Source organism: Harpia harpyja, chromosome 6 (genome assembly GCF_026419915.1).
Source record: "Harpia harpyja isolate bHarHar1 chromosome 6, bHarHar1 primary haplotype, whole genome shotgun sequence".
Taxonomy (NCBI): domain Eukaryota; kingdom Metazoa; phylum Chordata; class Aves; order Accipitriformes; family Accipitridae; genus Harpia; species Harpia harpyja.
The window spans coordinates 23,213,949-23,240,499 of NC_068945.1; the positions used below are offsets into that span (position 1 = coordinate 23,213,949).

The following is a 26,551-nucleotide window of genomic DNA, read 5'->3' on the forward strand; positions in this document are numbered from 1 at the left end:
TAGTGCTCTGCAAAACTGAGGAGAAATTAATCTCTCCCCTATCAGCTGTTTGTCCAAAGGAGGGGAAGCCCATAAGCTTTCCGTAAAGGTGTACAGTCCCTCTTTCCACAGTTAATCTGTCCAGGCAGGGCAGTATCAAACCTGTGTACGCAGATTTTCATCTACATAAAACTCAAGCTGGGATTAGTTTTGAAATCTATTTAGGAATGTAAAATACTAAAGCATTTTCTTTTTGTCAGTGCCCATGCTATTTACAGTTTCTTTGCACTTGATTTGGTCCAGTCAGTCGGCGCCTTTCTGATTCATATGTGCATGAATGGCAATGGCATTGTCAATGGAAGTAGCAGAGCTCATAATAGGCATAATATTGCCCTCTAGTGAGTAATTCAGAAAGGTACAGGAGTTTTATGTTCAAGTCAACGGTATTACTACTGGCCAGGAGCAGTAAGAAGCAAATCTAGTACTTTATAGGGCGGTTGCTTTCGATGCATTTCATCTCTTTAGGTGGAAGACAGGTACAATTCTACAGTAGTTCTTCCCCTACTCAGTAGCTTCTGGGAAGGGAGAATTAATTTCTTTGCAAAAGAAAAATCAGTATTTTAAATCATATTGTTTTATGTGAGGAAACAATATTTTGCGTTTAACAGAGAGTTCAGGAAACTGGATTATAGAAATCTTTCAATACCATACATTTGACACATACCATAAGCTCCCCATAAGATGAAAGCAGTCCTGCCCCGTAAGCTTTGATCGATCCGTTTTGCTTGCAGAGACCAAACTCCACAGTGAACCAATAAAGCTGGTAATAAGAACAATTTGTGAAAAACAGTCTCAACGGGCAGCTGAATTTTAAGCTTATCATTTTTCCTTTAATTTTCTTTTATCCTTATTCCTTGATGTCTTTGTATCTTCAAATTTTGTAGTTGTGTATTTTAAGAAAATTCTTTTTTCTCTCAACTTATATAACACACATAAATTATAACATATTTTTTCAAAGCTGGCCATTCTTCCTATTCTTACTCACCCAAAAAAGAAAAAAATTGCTAATGATAATTACATGGGTAAATAAAGTCATAAAGTCCTATCCCCTTCTTTCTTTGGAAGATGTTACAAATTACCCTGCAATCTCTTAGCCCTGAGCTTCATTATAGTCAGTGGAAGCTGACAGATTTCAACCCATAGTCTCCGGAAGGACAGGTAGACCCCCAGAGAGGGTTCAAGACCCTAGGAAAGGTACTTGAAAGGACAGTTTCCCTCCTCCTTTGTCTGTGTGATAGCATTCAGAATTGAAGAATGACTTATCCCTTAGCAGCAATGTACCCTTTCAGATTATGCCAGTTACATCTTTATCATGCTCCCATAGTAAATAAAGATACATCCCTCTGGGCTTTGCTTACAATAAAGCATGCTTAGGACCATATTTCCTTTACCTGCTGGACAGTAGTGGGAGAAAAGCAACTCTTGGCTCTGCCAACCTGTTCGCCCTTCCCTTAGTATAGCATCTAAGGAAATGGACAGTGGAGGACCAATTCTGGACACAGCCTGACCCCTGAGCAGCTGGATGGGTGTTGTGCAAAAGAAAAACATGGAAAACATGAGGCATTTCAAGAACATGGCTTTGTGTCACAACTCTTCGAGGTTCCTTTAGGGACACATGGCTCTTTGCTGCCTCGTACACAGGGCTGGACCTTGGCTTCCATTTAGCCGTAAGTATTGCATTCTCAGCACCCTTCTCAAAGAACTGCAGGCAGTTTGTAAAATAATGTGAAACTCTATGTTATTCTGTCTATTCTGCCTCTTTCTTTCTTTCTCTTTCTTTCCCCTACCCTCTTTCACATGTCTTATAATTTTTATGACTTGGGTTTAGCCTGAAAATTTACCACTAAAGAAACAGCATGCCAGGATCTTTCTTTCTGCAGAATCCTGAGCTGCTTTCTCTACAGTTCGGCTAATAATTCTGCATTCTTATTGTGTTAATAATCTTGATTCTTATTATTTCACAGTGAAAAGTCTTTCGAGTATCTCCTCATTTTGCAGAAGCTCTTTTTGACTGGAGAATGAGACATGGGAGGAGGAGGAATTGTTTTTAGTGTTTTCCTGTATTTGGCTTTTAGTTAGTGAGGTTCTTTTGGCTCTCACTGTTTTAACAGGGTACAAGACACGGTACTAGTGGCACTCTGTGGACAACATGAACACTGGGAACTTCCCATCCCTTGTGCGTGGATCCACCTGCTTAGAGAAGTCCAGGGACTGAATGAAATAATGGCATCTCAAAGTTTGCCTTACAAATGTTACAGACCATAGCAACAAGCAAAGTTGACATTCTTTAAATAAACTTTTAGGTAGCTTAAATTTTGTCATATCATCTGAGCTGGTTACCTACATTCGCTTTATAAAGAACAGAGAATGACAGGGACTTCCAGAGGGGAAGTCAGGATAATGAATACGTTACAGGTTCTTCTCTATCTTCACTTTCTAGTGAAGGAACCTAAACGATAAGCCTAGATTAGATGTCTAACTTTTAAATAATTAAAGTTTGAGATGTTAATCCAGAGTATGTTTACTGTTCAGAATACATGAATGGCACTTACAAAATTGTATTCTCACAGATCCTGAACTGCAGGTAGCCCTTTCAAAAAGGTGCCCTTATTCTACCTCCCCAAACCCTAGATGATACTATGACAATTTCAGGTATAAGACCCATCATTCTTCTGACCTTAACTCTATCTCTAATCTAGTCCTAGCCAAGGAGGGGTGCTAAGTAAGCCACTGGCCTTCACCCAGTCTCACCAAGACCTGGGTAACCATGCAAAATGGCTCTCCAGGACTCATAATTCTTTTAACCCTAGCAAAGGCATGGATCTTGACCTTAGTCTAGCCTCTCTAGACCCAGAGAGGAGAAATTACAGAGGAAGTATGGACATGTCACTGCCTCTTCCTTCTGCTCTCCGAACTCTAAAAATACTGTTAGTCTTACCTAGTCCTGACCCATGGACTGATACGTGCAGACAGATTTTAGGTGAGCCAGAATCTCCTTCACACAGTGCCTTGTTCCACTTCACCATGAGTGGGGCTGTGGGCTGGGTGAGGAATTTCAGGAGTGACAGTGCCCTCCCATCCACCCCCTTTCCTGAATGAGCCTCACCCAGCTGGGTGAGGGTAAGGCTCCTCTCCTCCCCTGAAAAAAAATCACCAGTAAGGCTCCTCTGAAAAAAAATCATCGAGAGGGGATGTGGCTGTCATTATCAGAAAAAAAATCATCTGGCCTCCAGCCCACTTTCAGAACAAGTTAAGATGGCAGCAAGGGCCTGCATGAGTTGTTTTGGCAGATGTATACAGCCTAGTGACTCAGAACTGAATGACAGTACCTGCTCTCAAATTGCTTTTAAGTGCTCACCTATTTTGTGACATTAATGAATACAGGGTGAACCAAATTCTGATGGTTCCCTGCACCTTGTGTAGAAGAAAATGCAGGAATCACATTGGGTATCCAGTCTATTAGGTGAATCTGGAAAGTGAGTTGGGACTCTCCTGGGGCTGAAACTGTAGAAGCTCAGCTTCAGCAATATATTGTTATAGAAGCAAAAAGTGTAAGCATTTCCTCAGGTGGAATCACATGCTTCTGGGCTCCCCCAGAGGGACTCCAGCCTCTGCTCTAGCACCTCCCTAACCTGTGGGTGAGGAGAAGAGACAATCCTGCTGATGGTCCCATTTTTGTAGCTAATCTGAGACACTGGAGAAGAGCCTTCCCTGCACAGTAAGGGATATGCAGTGAATCGTTTGGGTTTTGCCTCCGATATTAAACTGCCATCTGTACTTACTGTGGCCAGTTTCTCAATCTCCGCTTCAGATGATCCAAGAGAAGCCAGTCCAATATCCTAAAGCAAGTAAGCAAGCAGGCAGTGTTACATTAGTGTGATTATTCAGCCCAAGGGAGAGAAAGAGGGGAAGGGGGAGGACCACATCATTTCTAGCATGAATAGCATGAACTATTCATTGTTTTTGTCACCCAAAATGACCTTCCATGGCTTCCAGGATGCCTACCTCTCCCTGGCCCCCAGCTACATACCACTGGGAGCCACATGAGATGAGTGTTTAATCCTCAGCATTCTCTGTATAAAGTTAACCATCTCTTGGCTTAATGCTGGACTATCCCTGGCAAAGATTTATAGAGAGGCATGAGAAGGAAGGAGAGCAAAGTGGGTTTCATCTTTGCCATTACCTTTCTGTCTCTCACACTCTTTCTGACAGCCCTTATGAGTGGGTCAGATCTGTGCAGGGAGGATTCTGTTTACTCTCATCTGTGCTCCCTGTTAATTGTTATTCTCACAATAGGAATCTGTAGATGTCTCTTCTTAGCTATCCAGGGAGCCATATCATGCAGCAAACAAACAAAATTAGGGCATTTTCACCATTCATCGTCTCATGTTGAATGGAACAAAAAAGAAATTTCATGGGGTGAATTTCAACTGCAAAAATACTTCTTGAAAAAAATAGTGAAATGTGAAAATTCATTTAATCTGATCCCATGTTGTATAGTCTGTGTTATAGATGGGAAAAGAGGAAAGCTGAAAGTCTTGAAATTGCTATAATCTCTTATTTCTAATGTGTCTTCTCTTCTGGTATTGAACTGAACTGAAGAGGTTTCTTCCAGAATAAATTATAGATCACTAGAATATTTTAAGTACTACTCATCTGAATCTGGTAATAACAAATATTTATGACCAAAACAGAAATTGGCATGTATCCAAGTCGATACAACTGGAAATCACATTATATGAGGTGAACTGGCTTTCTTTTTACAATATTCTGACAGGGACCTACATCATGTAACCCCTCTGCTCTTATTGCCAATTTCCACACTGGCCGCTGACTGATAAGCCTAGAATATGAGTTATCTTCTTCCCTCTGCTATGGTTTTGAGGCACATTCATAGTTCTGAAGTCTTTAATTATATGAGGTCATCAAGTTCACTTGGGTCTGACACTGACTGCTCATACTGAATAGCCCCTTATTGTACAAAGAAGCCCCGTTTGCTTTTTGGATCCTCCTCACCAGTGTGAGCAATGCTGTGAGAATCTGGTGAGTTGTAAAAGGAAAAACAACTCTGATGAATGACATGGTGATGGACACAATTAAAGTATCATGTGAGATAAAAATGTACATCCAGAGACAGAACCAGCCTGGGGGCTCGATGGCTGTTGCTGGTTAGGTTCATGTGGTGTAGGACCCGAAGCCAGGGGAACGGCATAGTCAGTACAACCCAAACACGCAGCACCGCAGAGGCTACACTGGCATCCTTCTGCAGACCCACACGGCCCTCCCACGGAGCAGTCCCACAAGCACTGCCTGCCCTTCCTTTTACACCATGTCCGTAGGGAGCAGTGGTACCGCTCCCTTGGAGGAGATGTCTCCCGGGGCACTGCTAGCCCACCACCCCTGGAGGTTGTGACTCAGGCACAAGCGAGTCTTAAAATAGCATTTCAAGCACTGTGAGCTGCGTGCCTCTAAGGCACGTCTGGCCTGCTACCCGGAGCAGTTGGTTAAAGAGCCAGCAGAACAAGCTTCTTACCTGGGAGAACTGGGCAAACTCCTTGTCAGCTAGCATGGGAACATGACCCAACAACTCATGGCAGCAGTCTCTGGAAAACAAGTGACCTTCCTGTTTAATAAAGGTCTCTTTTCCTGTCCTACATGAGCTTCCCATGAAGCACTTTAGCCAACAGACCCCCAAAGGGAGCCAGTGTGAGGGCTGCTCCGCGCTAGCTGTCTCCATACCTGGTCTGGCTCTGCAGGGAGCATGACAGAGCATTCCCTTCTGCCATGAGGAGCCAGCTGCCCCCCACTACCTTGGCTATTGTCTCACTTGAGATGGCACGGGCACTAGTCTCCTATGTCACAACATCTTTGAAAGGCCTCTGTTTTGTCCCAGCCTACAACAAAAGCGTCTGTGCGAACTTGTAATTTCTCATGAAATGTAATTGCTGCTGTCTGGCCAGCACTTACTGGGAGAGTTTCACAGCAGGGAATCAAACCCCAGCAGATGGTAACTGAAGGCAGGATGAAAAGATTAAACCAGATATTCTCCAGTCTTTTCCTTCCCCAGACAACACTGCAAGAGAGACAGAGACCCACACCCTCTCATGCATGACTTCCCCTTCTAACTCTCCAGCTACCAGTTTCTCAAATTGTTTCATTCTGTGGACTACTGGATAGAGCTCCAGAGCTGTTCCCAAGAGAATCATCCCCAGCACATTCACAAGGATGGGATTGTGCCAGGGCATCAAACTTACGGTTCTGGGGAATGCATAGGAGAAGAGAAATGCCTTATATACTGTGTGCTCTGGAAGACACGAAACGCCAGGCTGGCAAGGAAGTCACGAGCAGACAGCAGTCCTGCAGCTGGTCTCAGCTGGAAACCTGTTCTCTCTGCAAAGGGAAGTTAGACTGAATTTAGGCATATCTACGGTTAACTACGTGGCACACTTGCTTCAGGTAAGCAGTTTCAGAGGAGCTTTGTGCTCTGTTGCAGTAGCTCCCTCTACCTAAGCATAGCAGGAACATCTTGGCTTATCATTATCAATGTGCCCCTGCAGTGCCACGGGTCCAACTACTGCAACATCAAATCACCCAGCATCCATCCTACATGTACTCACACAGCAATGATACGAGGTATGGGAGTACTGCCTACCGCAGTTTACATTTTTAGCACATTTACATCACATGTCAGTGATGTGTCTGAGGTCACATACGATCCTTATGATGAAGCAGGGGACAGAACCTGCATTTTCGGTCCTGGCTAGTCTATTAATTCTTGGATTATCTCTGTCATTTCCTGTACAGCATATATAAAAAAACCAAACAGGAGTTAGATAAGGGACATGTCCCACCCCTATACTTGTCTGAGAGCACCTGGCTCTTCCCTGATGCTAGGTTACTGTTTAGCCCCTCCCGCAGACTTTCTTATTCCCTGCACTGAAACCCCTGGCACCTTGCAGTGTTGAAGTCACAAGTAGGTGGACCATGGGTCTGCTCCAGTCTGGGCAATTCCTCTGTTCCTCAATGGGCCTAGTTCAACATACCCCAGAGGCAGAATTGCAGCATACCATTCAGCTTCATTTGCCTTTGTCAGTGCATGCTCCACATGTATAAACTAGCTCAGCACTGGCAAAACTTGCTATCAATTTTATCTTTCTGCCTGGACTCCATTAGAATAGGAACACATAGGAGAAAGAGCAAACAGGTCCAGAGATTAGGGTGCTGGAATTTGGCCCTTAACCATTTAACATCAGAGTTTCCATCAGTGCTCTCACCTATTTTTCCCCTCTGGTTTATTTCCACCGTTATGTGTGTCTAGAACTAACTACACAGCCTCCCAGTGATGTGATCATATGTGTTTTGCTTTGCATGTATCTATAGGACAGGACAGAAGAATGCAATACTTTTGCACCGTGATTTCAGCTTGTGCTATCAGTGTTACCCCAGGACACCCTGCGTTACTACAGAAGGTCTGTGAGAGATGACTAACAAAATAACCAGTCCTATGGTCAGCAGAATACAAAATCTACATTTCCATGGGAAACATGTTGGTGGTCTGCAAAGCTAAGAAAATTGAAAATCGCTGCTTTAAAAGAGAGCCAATGATAATCTTTTTGAAGTCCTATATTCAAAATCTGTGTTGCATTCTCAGCTCCCATAAATGACATTTCATCTTCTTTAAAGCATAAAACTACATTTTACAAAAATTCAGAAATGGCTTTATTCTCCCTTCTCTATCCATATTCTATTGTGTCATGAAGCCTGGAACCTAATATATTTTATGTAAACAAACAAAAAAAATCCCACCCAGAAACCAAGCCATTTACAAGATTTGTTTTGTTTGGGTTTTTAATGTTTCTTCCAACATTTCTTCTCTTGCTCTGTCTGGCTATTAGCACTTCTCTCATTAGAAAAAAAAAAAAAGAGAGAGAGAAGAAAAGGAAAAAAAAAAGGCTTCACTGGAGGAATTAGAAATGACAAAACATCTGAAGCTATACAGGACAAAAAAAGAGTGGACAGCAAGGCATGCTTCTACCTGACAATGTGAGGGACTAGGCAGTTAGCATTTGCCATGGTTATCTTCTATTGCTCCACTGAATTCAAAGGTAGTGGATACAGAGCTGCCTCAAAGTTGAACAACAGCAAAAGAACCCTATGGAGATTATGTCTTTATCTTTGTCTATAAGCTGAGCAAAGGCATCAGAGTTAACCAGGGAATCAGAAGTGGTTGTAAAGCAGCTTACTATTCTCCCCCTTCCCCAGTTAAGAAAGCAGGGTGTTTGGGGGAATTGAGAGACCATCAGCTGTGTCTCCTCAGGCACTGGCCAGGAGCTGGCACAAGAAGGGTACTCCCTTACTGCTGATGCCATACTAAGCTAATCCAGAGGAATGTGAAAATCTCAGAATCTGGTCATCTTCGGGCTAAATTCTGAGTCTGAGTGAAGTGAAAACTGCACCAGCTGAAAAATATATCAGACAAGAACCAAGCCCTAAGTAACTCAGTTTTGGAAGGACTGTGAAAGAGTCTAGGGAAATTTATATTGCTTTAGCATCCATGTTGGAGGAGCAGAAGGGAAAATGAAAATTACAGCTTATGTTCCTTGAGATGCCCTTTTAAATATAGGCCAGTGAATCAGACAGTCTGCTGATGGAACAGACTTGGCCAGTTGCCTTGAAAAGCCATAGGAAAAAGTTATCTGCTGAAGGTAATATCTGCAAAATCCAAACTTCTATTTCATTACTGCACAATAAAACCAGCAATCAGTAGAGAATTGGGGGTGTGGCTGATTGGACCTGCTGCACAAAGCTCTCTGAAATCAAAATGAGTTGAAGAGAAGGTCTTGAGCTGTTGACCTAAAGTGATCTGTAAGGCTTAATTCTTGGCCTAAAAACCTCATGTATACAGGCCTGTGCATTGTAGCGTGAGCTTGCTTGAGTTCACTGGCTGTAATTTCTTCCAGCTGTGGAGGACAATGAATGCCTAAATCCAAACATCTTTCCTAGAAAGAAAGATGTGCCTAGGTTCATCTACTTAACCCTTTAGAAAAACACTTGCTATGTTAAATGGTCACATGGTTAACTATTTAGATTCCCTTTAAGTAATTATGAAATACTTACAATGTAGAGTTTATTTCTGCTCAAACCAGCCTCACTAGCAGGCCAGCTAACACTAGACAGATCTTGTAGTTCAACTTGTATTGTTAAAAGGAATTGCTTGCTTGAGTTCACAGATACTGCTGAGTAAAAGAGAAGATGGAAGTTTATCTGGCTTTGTGGGCTGGTTATAACATGACCACTTTCTCTCCAGGATATCCCTCTCTCTCTCTCTCTGCATCCCTATAGTTTATTATATTCAAAGCTGCGTCAGGAGAGTTTTTTCAAAGCTGTGCCAGTGGATGTTCAGACTGGACATTAGGAAGCATTTCTGTACCGAGAGGGTGGTCAAACACTGGAACAGGCTTCCTAGAGAGGTGGTCGATGCCCCAAGCCTGTCAGTGTTTAAGAGGCATTTGGGCAATGCCCTTAACAACATGTTTTAACTTTTGGTCAGCCCTGAAGTGGTCAGGCAGTTGGACTAGATGATCGTTGTAGGTCCCTTCCAACTGAAATAGTCTTCTACTCTTCTATTCTATTCTATTCTATATAAAGTCTTATCATCACATATGCTAAAGAATGGTCCAGTCCTTAGAGGCAGTATTTAGCAATACTGCTAAACACGTGCTGGGCTTTATGTCCTAAATGGGAGAGTGGGACAGTTCAGGGCTCACCCAGAGCTAACCAGTGACAAGAAGAACTGCACTATGCATTTCTACATAGGCTGTAGTTGAAATACATCCACTGTATGCCAAGGGATTTTGGGACACATATCACAGTGCATAGGTTAGTTAAGGCTTGGTTGGTCGAGCTCTGCACACCCGTAACACAGGAAAATGCCTAAGCATACAGTTGATTGATGAGTTGTAAGGAGCAAAAATTCTGGCCTTGCTGACACTGGTGGTAAAAGCCACCCAAATTAGTAATAAATCAGAAGAACTCCTTATAAATCATACCCCTCACCCAGTGGCTGCTTGGCATGAGGCTGTCTTTAACACAGATTTTACAGACCTTGCAGATGCTTCTGACTCAGACTGAGTTTGTTACAAAGGGACCTTGCAATAATGTCAATCTTCATGCTCCTCTAGAAAGTATTCTGCATAGTGAAATCACCTTATTAGAGGGATTTATTGAAGATAAGTAAGATATCAGTTCAAAACCCCATATAATGGGACTAAAATATCTTACTCTTAATCGTGTCTAGCTGTAAAGACAGTTCTTTTGAACAAACTTTGTACCACCTATGCATAATCTTTTACAAAGCCTGTAGGCTAAGCTAATTCAGGTTTTATCTACTTTTTAAGGAGGGTAGGACCAGCGATCCTGAGAGCCGTTCTTTCCATTTTCCTTACACACCCATTCCAGGATGGAATAAAATGCCTCTGAAGTGCCTGATTTTCATTCCCAGTCAGAATAGTTCAGACAATTAGCTTACGCTAGACACTCTGTGTTTATAGTAGATGAGTTGAAACTCACTGTGAATATCTTTCCAACCGTTATTAGTAGAATTTTCAGAATTTTATTTTTACTGCATTTTTTTTTTGTTAGGACAATTTGTATGGCATAGAGAAAATTTAGAACCAGAGCCTACAAAAGAAGTGAGCAGGCCCAGACTCCAGGCAATCAAATCCTGTCAAGCAACATAAGCAATACAAATAGTATCATGACAGGATATTCTTACATTATCTAAATTCTCCCCCTTTGAAATCACCTGATTCACTTAAAGAATATGAATATCTGTGGTAACCAAATCAGCATCACATGATTTCTGGAGCTCACTGCTGTCAGCTACTGTGTAACTGAGATAAGATGAGATCAATTACTTCATGAGAAAAAGTATTTATCAGCCCAGTTACTATAGGATGGAAGTAAGATGGATAGTTGACTAGAAGGGAAAATAAGTGAGAAAATACATAACACATACACAGGAAAATTCCTACAGCTGGATGTGATGGTGCTCATGAGAGATACTTTTGATATGCCAACCCTCCATTCCCTTACACTGAATGTGCAATAAAAACTTTGTCATCTAACAGCTTAATCTTCCCTAAAACCAGCAATGTCTTAGAAAACTCTTCAGCAACACAAAGCTTATATAAGCTTACTAGGATCACCTACTGATACATGGAGCAGGTCACTTGATTTCCCAAATACTGTACTTAAATTTAATTTATTTAAAGTTAGGCCATACTTTTTATTATTTATTTCATCATAGTGATCAGCTGTCCTCCTCTCTCTTGCACACCTAGTCACTGAGAAGGAGCAAGGAGGCTTTAAAGACCACCTTTCTTTAGCCACTCTCGATAATGGAAGGAAATCAGCTGGTTGACACAAAGCACCTGGCCTTGGGAATGCCTGCAGCCTCATAAAAAAAATGCAGGCTCCTTTCCTCTCCTGCCCATTGCTAGTCAGCCCAGGCATTCTTATGTGGCCTTTCAGCTAAGGCCACATCTTCATGCATTTACAGGCTGGCATCAGAGCCTTTGTGCTCTCCTGACAGCCACGCAGGAGGTACCAAAGAGTTTAGTGTGGGGCCACAGGGACGGAAAAAGGAGTGTTGTTCCAAGGTAGCTGTTGACTGACCAGCCGGACCTCCTGGAAGTCATTTCTTCTAGCACACATTGCCATCCTGTCTCATGCATCAGAAAAACATGGATTTGAGAGGTATGTACCTGTACTTGTGTTTAGGTTTTACTAGCAACATAGCTATAGAAGCACAAAATACAGCCAAACCCATAGAAAAACTGTGTGTGGAAGTCATGCTGAGCAGTGTGCTGCTGTGGCCGTACTGCTGCTAGCACTGGAATTAGCTGGTTAGTGTTACACCAACTGCAGCCACTCACAGAGCAAACACAAACTCGCTTACAGCTTGGTCCCTAGATATGCCTGGTATTAAAGCCCTGTGCTACAGCTCATTTTGCACGAGGAAATTCTGCAGCTAATCAGCTCTGCTCACCAGCTTGGGTCCTACGAGATGGTTTGTGTGTGTATGTGGTATACAAACATATCCAGGAAACCCTAGAATAAACCATGGTTCGTAATGACTGACCTTTTAAAAATCTGGAGACATCCTGAAGTTGAGGTATGTTATCCTCTTGGTAGCCACAGTATTTCTCCAGCTGCTGGAAAGCATCCAGGTACTGCATACAGGCATGAGTAGGGTAAAGGCTGCTCAGCTTCCTGTAAACCTCTCTCCTGAAAAGCAAAAGCCATATACCATCACCCACCTCAATAAAGCAGTAGTTATCTGGCCTATCTATAGATCCACAGAGAAGTATAAACCCCCAGCATGGTCTAAAAATCTGAACTCAGGACACCTGGTGCTCAGAAGCTGATGCCTGGGTGGACGTAGCAAAGCATAAGGGGGTTTTGTTTCACTTTTCCCTCAGAAGGTGGGTTCTGTTCAGCAAATCTGTTTTATCCCTTCCTACGCCCTCCTTTAATGTAACAGGACTCTAATCCTGATTCAGAAGTGTTTCTTGCTTAGGTATAAGGGTGTTGGAGGTACCAGGGAAATCCCAGGGAGAAAGCTGAGGCTGTGGCCCTCTGTGTTGTGCAGTTTAGGGATGGAATGAGTCAGGCATTCCTTCCCTCTCCACATTGGGGAACAACTTGAAATGCTGGTCCCTCCATCTCCGTGCTGAAGCCTAGCTGATATTTGACTCTTGCAAACCTCCTTCTAAAAAAGCAGCACATTTTCTGATACTGAAGAGTAACATCTGGAGAGGCAAAGAGGTTCATACTTTTGCAGTTCAAAATGCCTGGCACAGGCTATGTATTTGAAAGACATGCCAACTTCTTGAAGCATGTTTACCCATTATACAAAAAGAGATCAGCTGAAGAAAAATATATATAACCAGATTTGGGCACAGGCTTCAAGCTTCTCCCAAACTTGATGGTGCTTGGATTTAGAGCTGTGGTTTGGAATATATTTAGCTGTTGCAAAGTAAACAAGTAGTAATAGGATGGCAAATAACCTTATAGAAATGGTTATTTTTGTTCAGACATGGCCCTGGGGTGTTAACAATTTTATAAACATTGTTTTATGAAAATTGAGATCATTCTTGGAAATGCTGGCTACGGAAAATGACCTTTTGTTGTTTTTGTATTGTATTTTTTTTTGTGACGCTATTGTTGCTATGGAGGTGATAGCCAGTCCCTGGTAATGGCTCTCTTCATTTGTACAAATGTCTTACACAGTGTGGGAGTAATAAGCCAGCATGAAGGGGGGGAGGAAAACCTTAGGAGGAAAAAAAAAATTAAAAGAACAGAGGGAAACAGTGGCTGCTGTCACTATTGCAAAAGCCGCAGAAGACTGGGCCATTTCCATAGAAGAATTAGGAAAAAATGAGGAGGACTAGAGTTCAAGTGTTGCCCTGGCTTATTTCCCCATAGAATACTACTGACTTCAGTGGGATTGCACAGCATCTGAACCAGTACACAGTTCATCCCCAGACTGGAGTCTAGAGAGAGGAGGCTTGTTTACACTTCTGCACATATGGCCTCTTTTATCAAAGTATCATTCTACTGTGTGTCTAAACATTCACTACCACAGAAACACAAGCACTTTCAGAGACTAGTGATGAATTATCCAAACCTAAGTGTCCCTCCTCTCTAAGTACCTTGAAGGCTATCATCTAAATTCTCTCCAAAGTCAATAGAGTAGCAGATATTTCCAAACAACAATTTTGTTTGCCCTAATGTAGTGTCTCAAATAGGTGTAATACCTCACCATATGGAGGTGCTGTCACTCAAAGGAGCATTAAGCTGCTACTTGATGGTGCTTCAGTCTGGACATGGAAAGAGAAACTGCTGAAAGCGCGGTCTATGAAATACTCTAGAAAAGAGCCTCATAACGAAGGATGGAGCCAGCCACTTGAAAGACTTTAAAGGGAATGACCTTATTTTACATAAATTTCCATATTCTTTTAGAAGAAAGTGGCACTACTCAGCTTTATTATGAAGATGTGACAGGTGCATCCGCATAATTTTTTCCTAGATTCTCCCTTTTTCTTGTAGAGCTTTTACCCAGAAGATATCTTTCGTGACTATTTAGTTTCAGGGCCTTCCAAGAAGCCTGCCTGAAAACAGAAACTCAGATCATCTGTACCCTCTATTTTCTGAAAGTCATATTTCTTCACTTGATTAGTTTTCATTTTTATAACCATGTTGCTACAAACTGAAGGCATCCAACAGCTCTTCAGAGTGAACACCAAGGGAATTTAGTCTGCACTACAAATTTCCCGTTCAATTGCACAGTGCTCAATTAAGTTGTTCTGTAATGCAGCTGACCTCAGGGCACAACCCCAGGGGGCCGTGATAACCATTGGGAGGTCTAATTTTGGAAACAGCTTTACATAACAAGACAACCTGGGTTGCTGGGGCTGGCTGTTTGGGGAAATGGGCAGATACTTCTTCAAAGGTCTATTCTGTTACCACAGTGGGACTAATTCTAGGTGGAGAAGGGCTGGAATGACGGAGGTTGGCAACAAAAGAGAAAAACAGGAAAGAACACAAAATTAAATTTTCTTAAATATGACATTCCCACACACCATCCCATGCCAAGATTGTTGGCTGGTGGTAGCAATCATGAGCGTGACACCGACCATCAATCTTTGACAATTGAAAGATGCTATAAAAACCTATTTGACCTTAATAAAAATGTGACCGCCTGGATGAGTTGGATGCAAGATTTCTATGTGATTGTGGGCAACACCCCTCAAGCTTTCTGTGGCACAGCGGATTTTATTTAAAATAAAATAATCACTGAAAAAGATGGGATGGCCCTGTGGTTGAGGTTCTGGCATGAGACATCTAGTGTATGGATTTAATTCCTGGCATTGACATAAACTTTGTGTATAATTTTGGGCAAATCACTTAAGCTCTAGCTTTTTCAGTTCCAGTTATAAAATGTGGTCACCATTCTTCCTTTTTCCCACCTTTAGGCTCTTTCCATTTAAATTACAAACTTTTCTGAACAAAGACTCTCTCTTATTATGTGCACATGTGGCACCTTGCACAATCCTGAGGCTCTGCTCTTAGTTGGGACATTTGGACATATTTATGTTCATATTATCATACAAATGTGTACTTATTGGTGCTTACTGAGATTTGTTAAAGTTAGTGGAAGAAAGTAGAAACAGAGGTATATGAAATAAGAATTCTGCTTTCTTTCACATCTGCCACATACTTCACATAGAGTCTGCAAACATACTTTGAATTGAATTAATTTTGGTTGGTTGGTTGAGGGTTTTTTTGAGTGGCAAATCTTCAGGAGAAACAAAGCCCCAGTGAAGAAATGTTGCACCCATGTAAAAGTAACTTGCCATCATTTCATATGACATCAAAGGCCTTTTTACAGTGTAAATAACGTATCCTGGAAGGGTACTCCAAAATTTCCGTTACCTTCAGTTTCAGAGAATGATACCTATCCATGTTAACAGCAATGAACACTTGGAGGAGGACAAGCAAGGCTGGTCTGTCCCATGAGCATTGAATTAGCCACATCCTGCAAGTGGGCATCTTCTCCTGGTAACAGATTTGGAGAGGTGATATTTCTGTCACCACCATAGCTGTGGTTAATTAGAGGTCAGTTAGAAGAAGTTATACTATAGGCTCCAGGTGTTTTCTGGCTTCTGCTATCTTGACGAGATTGGCAGGCAGGAAGGTGGTCAGGAAAATGCATTTTACTCTAGAAAGTGAATAGGTAAGACCAGCCCTGAGAATGGCTTTCTGCAAAACAAATGACCAAAAGGTGACTCTTAACCAAGAAGTAAAATTTGAGATGGATAAATGTGATTGTAAAATGTTGTAACTGTCTCACATTGCCAGTCTTTCCTGGGACTGCAGTGGAATGGCCCAGGAGTCAGAATGGAAGTAACAAACTCACCAAGTCGCAATCTCCTGTGCTGTGTACTCGACGCAAGGCAAAGGGTCTCCTCTGTAATGAGAAGAGGAAAGAATGCATGTGTCTAAAGCAGGTTTCAGGTTCAGTTTCCAAGTATTTTTTTCTTTGCCTGCACCATCAATATTTGCTGTAATGAAGACAGAAACAGCAAAACAGTATATAATTAACAACTTCTTTGTCTTGGTAGGCTCCATAGTGTGCATTTTCTCCTCTGTTCCAGTGTGGGGAGAAAAGAGAGGGATATGGTAAGAAAGGAAGCCATGTTCTGCTTTACAGAAATAAAAATTGGCCTTCAGGCCTACCCTTACCTCAGCTGAAGGCAATCTAGCAACGAAAGTGCAGTGTGTGCCCAGAGGGTCCATCCCTGGAGGCTGTGATTGGCACAGTACCATCGCAGAGACGTATTCACAAACCCATCAGCAGGGACCTGCCCTGGCATACACTGGGTGGTTATCGCTAACTTCTCTGGTGGCCGGTCATCTCTCCTCTTCCTCACTGTTGCTTCTTCAGTAGCTCCGAGTCAGTTCAGTGCGTGCTTTTGTGCTGTTTTGGGCTGCGCTAGCTGTGATATATGGTGGCGGTGAGAGAACTGTACCCAAATAGAAGTCTCTCAAGACTTGGGAGATTTTACGAGTTCTTGAACACCATAAGGCTGATAAGCCACAACCAGTTCTACCTATACATCTGACTGACTCTGTCAGACAGCAGTGTGATTCTGGGGAAGTTTTACACATAAAGGCAGAAACATTTTCCATCACCCACACAAGACCTGAGAGGTTTTTACGTAGCTAATGGACACGGCTAGAGACATTTTGTCAAACAAATAACAAAAACAGTAAATTGCTTCTCTTTGTCAAAAATGTGTTCCTAAACATTGTTCCTTATAGTTCCTTGAAAAAGATTAGCCTCAGCTCAGGAGCTAGTCCTAAAAAGAACGGCAAAATTGAAGTGAAAGAGTCATATTGAGAAACCACCTCTGCTAAGACAAAATACAGTACTGAAGGAGATGTGAATGCAACTCTAAGATTTTTATCCTAAGGTATATTTGCTGTGTTGTGGGAAAAGTCTATTCCATCTGGAGTGAAAGCTTCTGTGGCTGAATTCTGTTTTCTAAAAGATAGCCCCTTTGATACAATGACAAAAGATTAAGTCTCTGGTATTTCTTGCACATGAAGATGTCTGAAAGCACATGTGGACCACTGAAGTCTCTCTTCAGCAGCCTTGTACTTACGCTCTGTAATTAAAGGCAAGGTCAGCAAAGAATGCCCTCCGTTTCTTATACTCCAGGTCGGCATGTCCCTGAGTTAGAAAATAATTTGAAAAAAGTTTTACATTAAGAGATTTGTGGGCCTAAGTAAATTTGCTAACAGAAGCATTCAGAAAAGCTTGGCCTCAAATAGGGTTTTTTTCTCTGAGGCAATGAATCTTGAGGCTTATGAACAGTGTAAGCCAAAGTCTGCAGTCAGTTACATCCCTGACATTTTGATGAAAATCTGGGGCCTGCGACCAGAAAGGAAAGTAACATGGCTTGGTGGGAAGGTTTTGGAGTTGTTCATAAACACTACAGCACAAACCATTACACTTACAGGCAAATTTAAATGCAAATCACATAAAAAATGGAATTGAAATAGGGGTGTCACTTCTGCTGGGGAAGAGCTGAATCTCTCAATCATTTCTTTCCTGCTCTAAACATGAAGGTTGCAATATAGGGCTGCGATGGACATGATGATACCAAGCCTAGTACCACCTCGCCAGAAAAAGTACACTGCGCCTGCACCATACCCTGTGAAAAATTTTGGGTGAAAAAAGGGTCCTCACTGGCTAGAAATCATTAAAGCTGCTGCTGAATCTGTAGAAAGTGCAGGCTTTCAGCTCAACCCCCCTCGCCCATTTATTACCATATTATGCTAAAGACACATTCAGTGGTATCTGTTTAAAGGGGCAGTTTACTTATTAAATACCAGAGTTTTCTTTTTGCCCCCTCGGTGTTTACTAGAAGTTGAGCTTCAGGCAGGCTTCTCCAGCTATTAAGTATGAATAGAGATGTGGAATCAAATTCCTTTGAATTTTACATCATTCATAATAGGAATAAAATCTGAAATCTGGCACTGTTACTAATACAACTCATAAAGCAGCGTTGATCAGCATCACTGTACAAATATTTATTATTCTAAAATATTCAGAATTTACTGGAACCACTTTGCATACTACAAGCCAAATTTCTCCCTTAGGTTTATTCACATAATTTTCAGTGTAGCAATAATACCAGTAATACTGCTGTTAATGAGTATTGTGTGCATGAATCTGAGGAAAGAACTGGATCCCGAGAGCATGTTTATTTTTGTCATGTGTTACGGATAATATGTTCATTCAGATGCCACCCTTGTTTGTCAGTAGCTATAACAAGTCCATGCAAAACACATGGAAAAGCCATCAGGCCAGACCAGCGTTGATGCTGTGACCCCTCAGCTTCGTCCCTGCTGTTCCCAGGGCTCCGTTCCCCCCCCCCCCCCCCCCCGAGCAGCAGGAGCATCCCTGGGGGAGTGCTACAGCCAGTGTCTGGGTGCCCCAGAGACTGGTGTCACACTGTCACCAGTTTGCTTTTCTGGCCATTAAAGAGACAGTAAGGAATAAAGCGAAGCTGTTGAGGTGGCCAGCCCAAATTGCCTATTTGGCAGTAACTGTATATGCAAAATCTCTGCTGAGCCACCTGTACATTGGCGTATTTGGTACTTTCCTCCAACTTGTCCATTTTTGAGCCATGCTTAGCGGCACAGTAAATGGGCCCACATTGTGCTTCCTCCTGCCACAGACAAATGATTTTCAGTGCCTGAGCTAACTTGTTTCAAGCTAGTTTAGGTATTTCTACATCGCACTGCATTTTGCAGCGTAGATTTATCCCCACTCAAAACTTCAGTAACTCTGCACCCTTGGCTCTTTCTCTCATCCTCTTCAGTGCTCATACCTCCTATTTGGCAAAGTAGGAGGGGAACTTAGTCTTATTCAAAGAATTCCCAACGTTCATTCATTTATCTCATGAGAAACAGCCTCAGAGCTAGCTCAGGTGTCGTGGTTTAATCCATCAAGAAAATGACAAATAACTTGGATTATTTCTATCAGAAAGATGTGAGGAAGAATGAAAGATGTCCTGGTTAAGGAGAATATGAAGCTCTCCTAGAGCATTATAGTTTAATAAGTGATTCTCAAAAATAGAAGAATGATTTGGAAAGGGTTTTTGTACCACAGAACTGTACATAGCTAACAACATTAACATCATGTATGTTAATAAAAGGGCCTAAATAGAATTCAGACATTTAGAAAAGGGAATGACAAAATCTTGTAAATTCTGTTGACATCCATCTAAATCTTCCTTGCATTTTTCAGTGCAAAGTCTGTAGGTTTTTTTCCTTTTCATGCATCACTTCTCTGTGATGTTTGACAGAACACCCCACACCAATCCTGCAACCTACCTTGTCAATCAGCATATGGCCCTTTGGAGTCCCTTATTTGTCTGTACCTAACTCGTATCTCATCTGTACTAAAGCTGGAAAACTTTGATGAGAAACGAGCATTTGTTTGTTTGTTCCCAGTACTTTGCCTTACTATTATCATTACTAGTGCAGGACTCTACAGTGCATTTTTCCTCTTCTTTCTCTTAGAGTTTCTGCTTATGGCAAGGCTAAGAGTACACATACAAAACTGTTATGAGTAAAGCCCTTTTTGTGGCCCATTTGTAACCAAAACCTACTGCCTGAATCTAAGGGAAAGCCCGTCACAAACATTCTAACAATATTTTGCAGAATAGTATCAATAAATACTGCCAAAATCCTGGCTCCAAAGACCTTGTGTGAAGTCAGATGTAAATTAGGATTATAATCTTTCCAACTTGCTTTCTATTTAAACTTTAGATGCTTACCTTAACTGAAATCACTAGACCTTTTGAGGTTCTCCAGTCACATTTAAATCTCAGTTCAGGTATTATATCCATTAATCAGTGCTGTCATGTGTTTATCTTATTTTCTGTCTAGACGATTTTGCAAGTTTAAGCATAATACTCCCCTCTGTGTGATCTGAGGATCTGGTATTTATTAGTGACTAGCTCTTTGCCGCTTGTCCTCATTACCATCCTCTGTACATCTGCACTTGAATGAGATTCCTGGCTTGTGCAAAATTAAAAATGCAGTATGGAGTATCTGAAAGGTCAAAACATAGAAAACACCAAAGGCTGGGGAGCCTGACTGTAGTGTGGACTGGCTAGTTCAAAATGGACATACTTCAAATATATCAGGGTGAAATAATAAACAGGAGGGGTTTTTAAACTAAACAATGAATGTAAACTCATGCTAAAGAATATGTTGAATAGAAATTACTTCAGCATGTGTCTGATGTTAATCATATGTACCTTGATGAATCAGGACCCATAAGCTTTTCTCATTATTAAGTTATTCATTCTATACTCCCTAATTCCACTGAAGATCAGCCTTTATCTGATCCTTCCTTTTTTCTGTCCTTTCACAAGTATTTCTTTACTCCTGAAATTTTCCTTCAAAAATTTCCCTACAGAAAGTTTCTTTTTTAAAAATGAAATAACAGTGACATCAAACTTACAGGGTGAGCATGGTCCAAACTGGGATCACTCTTAGTGATCAGATGGTGACACTTGTCCAGATCTTGGATTTTTCTGGGGAACCAGGGCACTGGAGAGAAAGCAGCAAGAGTTAAATGAGAAAGGATCAAATAATTTTTAAGAGACACAGAAAATATAAGTTGTGCTGAAGATTACAAGCTTTCTTTTCATCAATATTTAAGCATATTCATATCTACGTGTCACCATATGTCAGTAGCTGAATTTGTTTGCCAACCAAACTGGCAGACTGGATGAAAAATGATCTGAAACTAACTTGCAATGATAATATCTCAGTTTTAATTAGTAGAAACAATTTTTAAAGGCAAAATCATTTCCTTTTAGGGCAAATGAGATGTTCTGTCTGACACAGCACAACAAATTTATTTGTACATTTTGGATTTAAGAAAGTATCTCGATCATGTCTAAAAAGTAGTCTTAAATTTTCACACCTGTAAAAGTGAAAACAACATTTTAAAAGGAAAACAGGCCAAGAAGTATCTTGACTTCAAGTTCTTCCTTCTGGCTCTTTTTTTTTTTTTTTTTTTTTTTCAGCAAAATTATTCTAGCATTAGCAGAATTTCCAAACAGTTTCCTTCCCCTGAAGAGGGGATCTTTTCTGGTGACTAAAATAAAAATAAAGTGTGCCCATTTTAATTTAAGTGCCAGCATTTATAACCAATGAATTAAAAAACTACTGAAACAAGACAAAGTTGATGCTGCTTTCTGAGGTCAGACTGATGCTGTGATCAGACTTACTGTGTTACAGGTCAGAAGAGGTCTGTTTGGGGTGACCTTAATCTCATGCTTGACAAGAGACGAGGCATCTCTGTACTGCATGGCAAATTTAGATTTAGCCCAATTATATTATATCGAGGCACAGCCAGTTCACAAAGGTACAAGGCTTGTATTGTCCAAATACACACTGATGTTGGGAAATTCCAGTTCTTGCATGCAGTTATGGCCAATTCTGCTATAAGAAAGAAGAAATACTAGTCTGACAGATGTTTTACATCACCCCAGAATTTTTTTTGCTGAGCCTTTTTCTTTGGCTGTACCAATGATTCTGCATGCAAGATGCCTGTCCTGCCATCCATGGCCATACTACCTCAAAACCTGTACCTGACCATAAGTCCTCCAATGTTTGTCCCCATACACGTCTTGCCTATCCCTTACTGAGTCCTGGGAGAGGGTAGACAGGCTAAAGGAGAGGGGAGGAAGGACCATGGCAGAACTCTTAGCCTGGTCACAGAAATGGATGCAGCCAATAAAACAGGATAGTGCTGACAGATGCCAGTTTATCTGCATCTGTCTCTGCTTCATGGAAGCAGAGATAACCACTGCTTTTCTCAACTGAGTACCAAATTAATTTCAGTTAAAGCCACTATGGGCAGGGCATTGTGTCATCACTGTCCTTCAGCAGACTGCCTGGCAAGTCTTGCCTGGCTCACCTGAAAACTCTGAAGAAAAGAATAAAAAGTCCATGTGGGAAAAAAATAGATTAATCCAGGAGCTGGAGCCTCAGGTGATGGGGTTAGCCAGAACGTACATATTTGCATCTTCCCAGTAAAATAATTGCTGACCAGTAAGTATGTTTATACAACTTAGATATCTCCTAGTTATCATTATGATTTCACAGGCATCTGCAAACCCCACTAGAATGCAAAGCTGCAGCTAGCCTCTTTCAATAAGATGCACCACCACTTTCAATAAGATATACCAGTAAAATGGACCACTAGCCAATCTTAGACCCAGCAGCTAGCTGAGCTGAAAGTCCTCTGACACTTTAGCACTCCTGAATTCACCTCAATAGGACCAAAACATGAAGAGCTTTAAGGCCAAAACCTTCAAATCCCCAGTTCTTGCTATTGCCCACACCTAGGGTATCTCTGTGGGCCACAAATACCAACTCTCTGAGCCTTTCATCTTGCAATCAAATGAACTTCTTAGGGCACTACTGAATTCTGGGGTCTGAAACACCCAGAAAAGACTCTTTACAAACTAAGGCGTGCTGTGTGTAAGTCTGAGCTAACTTAGAAACAGAAAGACTCTGGTCATTTGCATGCCAAGTATATTAATTCTAGCAACATTATATGCGAAATAAGCCTGATGACTTTTATGATTGCTATTCAAAACCATAAGGAAAAGGAAAATGTGGAGAAAATTATATCCCTAATATTCCTCTGGTTTAATCATAAACACACCCTCTTTTAACAGTCCCTTGTTTTTATTGTAGATCCCAGTCCCAGCATGCATGAAACTAACTGCTACTTCTGAGCACAAACCTCTCAACTCCCAAGGAAATCCTAAAGAAAATGAAGCTCCAAAATCCTCTCTGGCTCTCCAGTTTCCCTGATGACAATGATACCCTTTTGATATCCCCACAGTCCCTGAGAACAGCTTGGCGTGGACTGGCTGTCATCACTAGCCTGAAGGTGAATTTCAAGCAACATCCAAAGGTGTCCAAACAGGACTATATTAGCTAAAAGGGCCCTGGGAATTTCTGCCTGGCCTTGTCAAGGGTGGGAAACCTCATGGCAATTCTGTATTCAGAGAACTCAGCCTGTGAGCTGGACCCTCAGCCTTCTCATTTATCAGGGACACCTCTGGCATCCTCAGGATTGTATTAAAGGTCTCTAACAGCTTGTTGTACTCACTGATCCCCTACCTGCCTGTAAGCAGGAAAAATACCAGTCTACCTCTGGCAAACTCACTTTCCATCCTGCTGACTGGTAGGGATGGTGACTCAAATACAGCACAGGCAGTGGAGCAGCCACTTGCAGCACTTTGCCAGGTGAAATACTGTTCCTAAAGTGCAACCTTTGAAGCTGCACAACCTCCAAACAAGCTTTTCAAGTGCCTGGGAAAATGCCTGATGCTCTGTTACTCCAGATTTGGCAGTGAGTCTGTTCTCTACAAAAAGCTTATTGCCTGGTTCTCCCTGCCTGCCTTGCAAGCTTTCAGCTGCCCCTCTCTCCCTCTTGCACTCTGGAAGCTTCTTCAAGGTGGTTGCATTTAGCTCTTTTCAGTGAAAGAGCAATCTACATACAGACAGTACTACTGGATCCAGATGGCAGTGGACACCATAAACAGACAGCTACTGCTTCTTTTAACAAAACCAACACAACACACTACAAGCAAATGAAACATTCAGACCCTCTGCCATATCACTGTGTTCCCATCAAGTGTCTGTGTTTGCCTCGGAGCGGTGAGTTCTTTGCACAGCTCTCAGCCCACAGTCTTCCTATTATTGGGGAGTTTCCAGTTTCTCCTCAGCTTCTTGTTTTTCTGCTCTGTCCTTCTCATGTCCCTTTTTGCTGGAACGCTTTTCTCACCTCAGTTCCACTGGCTATGATGAAGTCCCTCCCTTTCCACACCAATGGGAATGGTCCCAAATCAGGGAAAACAGCCATGCAGTGAAGAAAAATGAATGCATGCTCACCTGCTTTCTGGACTAGTTAAATTACTATTATGAGGCTATTGCTAAAAAAGTTACTCCAAAAAGAAACAAAACAGCACTAACAGATGCATATGTTTCTTACCTTTGTCTTCTCTGCTAGTTTTCACATCCTCTGCTACTCTCTTTAAGGAGGTGATAAGAATACTAACATCAGCACTGTGAACTTCACATTCAACAAAAACGTCAAGATGATCAGCAGAGTTCTTGGGCTTTTTGGCTTGTCTGGTTTCAAAGTGATGGATCTGAGTTTCAAACACCTGCAAGAGCCAGATGTTCATATGATGAAGCTTCTCCAAAGACTGAAAATCCACGTAAGTCTAGATACACTTCTATGATGTCTTTTAAAGGTTACTAAAAGAGGTCTTAACATGAAATGCATGTTAAGCAATGAAGTCTAATAATGCCCAGTTTAGAAGGAGCTAAAATACAGGCAGAGCTAAAGATTAAACACTGTAGAATTAGGTAGAGATAGATGGAGATGAAAGATGAGATATTGTTGACTGTAGCACTTCATCTGTGCAAAAACAACAAATGAGTGGCTGGGTAACTCTTAAGACCCTGGCAAAATGAAAGCAGATCTATTGATGTATAATAACACCATAATCATTAAATAATTGCAAATGATTAAAAATAAGTAACTAATATAATATTTTCTTTTGAGTTATTCATTTTCACAGATGAGAGTGAGCACCTGGTGGGGATACTTCAAGTGCCCAGAATATATAATGCCTGTACGGTTTACAGCTCTTATATTCTCTATATCTCCTGCCAAATATACAGAAAAAATTCATTGGCTTCTAACACCCCCACAATCTGAGTGCTTGAAATGCTGGCCTGTTGTTTAGTCGTGGCTGGCCACCACAATTGCTAGAAAGAAATAATAGATTGGTATCTGCTCTAAATAGCCCTTACATAAAATGATGATTCTTCTAAATGACCGTGTCCAGCTGCTCCCTCCCTCCAGAGCACTCTCCTTCTTCACCTGGAGAGGCCAGCCAACCTCTCTGAGCAGCTGGAGCAAAACAGGGACAATGAGAAAATGGGAAGGCAGGTGGAGGCATAAGTCAGGCAGGGAGCAGCAGAAGAGTGAGAGAGGGGGCGATGCAGAGTAGGAGAGGTGAAGGCAATAGGGTCAGAAGAGAGGACTCAATGGAGGAAGGGAATAGTGAGGTCTGTACCTCAAAGACTTTGGCTGCCTTAGAGAGCTCAATCTTCCTCACACTGAAGAGGGTGAGGGTCAGGATGACAGTGGCTCTGCCATCCTCCCTGTTGGAGTCCAGGCTGCCTTGCCTGTTCAGTGACTCTATGCCACACATCTCCTTCTCCTTGCTGGCCTCTTCCTTTTGGCCTGAGAACCCCACCAAGTCAGTCTTCATTGGGAGACAGGGGAGTCAACTGCAATTGCCAGATGTTGAGTGGAAACTGCCTGAGATGTGAGTACTTCTCCCAGAGCAATGGCCAGGGGATGTGGTTGGACTGGAGATGCAGTGCGTCTATGTGAGTGGTGAGATCAGAGTTGCCAGACATCAGCGAAGCAAGCTGGTTGCTACTGTCTTAGGTGTAGGGACATTTATGTTGACCATGCCAGACACATCAAGGGAAACCGCCTGCGCAGGATATGCGCAAGAGCCCAAGGTAACCCTCCTCCTCTGGGTAACTTCAAAGCACAGCCCTCCTGTTCTGTTTGAAGGTGTCTGCAAGCCGTTCAACCCTGGAGATGGGCTCCTTTGTGGAGAGGCAATTAGCCTGAGACCCACTTACATGTCCCAGTCTGGACTGCTCTGCACAATGTCTGAGATTTCCATTCCTCCTCACCCTCCCTTGCCTCACTGGGGCCCTCTCTGCATTGACCATGCCCCCAGGGAACCAAAGGGGCTCTTGCCCCAAACCCTAGCCCAATCCAAGTGGTGTCCCCTCTGCACAGACCCAGTTGTGGTAGTGCCAGAGAGACCTGAGCCAGAGTCAAAATTCATTGCCTACTTCTGAGCTTTTCCTGCCTACAGGATCTGACCTGTTCTACCCTAGCCCTACAAGAGTTGAGTGCTGCCTCCAGGCTAAGTTCCTCTGTTGGAATTTGTTTCTGTCATGATTTTCTCTCCAGTGAAGTAGACTCTCAAAAAGCCCAGGGTCACATCTTTCTCACAGCTGGCAGGGCAAGCTCAGGGGGGATTCAGCTCTGCTCCTGCCAGGGCATGGCGTCCCCTGATATCCACAAACAAGTTTCTGGGTATGACCACCTGTATCTTCATACCCCATGTTACAATGTGCTGGAACCCCCATGAAAGTCATCTTGCAGGCCGACAGAGAAGACCACCTCTCTGTCCCCCCTTGGCAGACAGAGCCATTTCTGATGTGTCCCTTAGCTGATCCTGGCTGGGTCACACACCCTAGTGCTATATTGCTCTTTCCTCCTCCCAGGCCAGCGGAG

General features: G+C 42.2%; 1 protein-coding gene across 1 annotated transcript in view; it reads right to left on the reverse strand.

The window, feature by feature from the left end:
- Positions 1–26,292, reverse strand: part of LOC128143487 (tyrosine 3-monooxygenase-like) — a 36,439-nt gene extending 10,147 nt beyond the window's left edge. Inside the window, exons 1-10 of the mRNA XM_052790752.1 lie at positions 25,302–26,292; positions 24,206–24,380; positions 20,648–20,736; positions 17,271–17,338; positions 16,022–16,072; positions 12,182–12,327; positions 6,294–6,429; positions 5,573–5,642; positions 3,822–3,878; positions 704–799 (exon numbers count right to left, since the gene is read on the reverse strand). Of these exons, the coding sequence (XP_052646712.1) occupies positions 704–799; positions 3,822–3,878; positions 5,573–5,642; positions 6,294–6,429; positions 12,182–12,327; positions 16,022–16,072; positions 17,271–17,338; positions 20,648–20,736; positions 24,206–24,380; positions 25,302–25,499 (1,086 nt within the window). The 5' untranslated portion in view covers positions 25,500–26,292. The remainder of the gene's footprint in view (positions 1–703; positions 800–3,821; positions 3,879–5,572; positions 5,643–6,293; positions 6,430–12,181; positions 12,328–16,021; positions 16,073–17,270; positions 17,339–20,647; positions 20,737–24,205; positions 24,381–25,301) is intronic.
- Between the last annotated feature and the right edge of the window lie 259 nt (positions 26,293–26,551).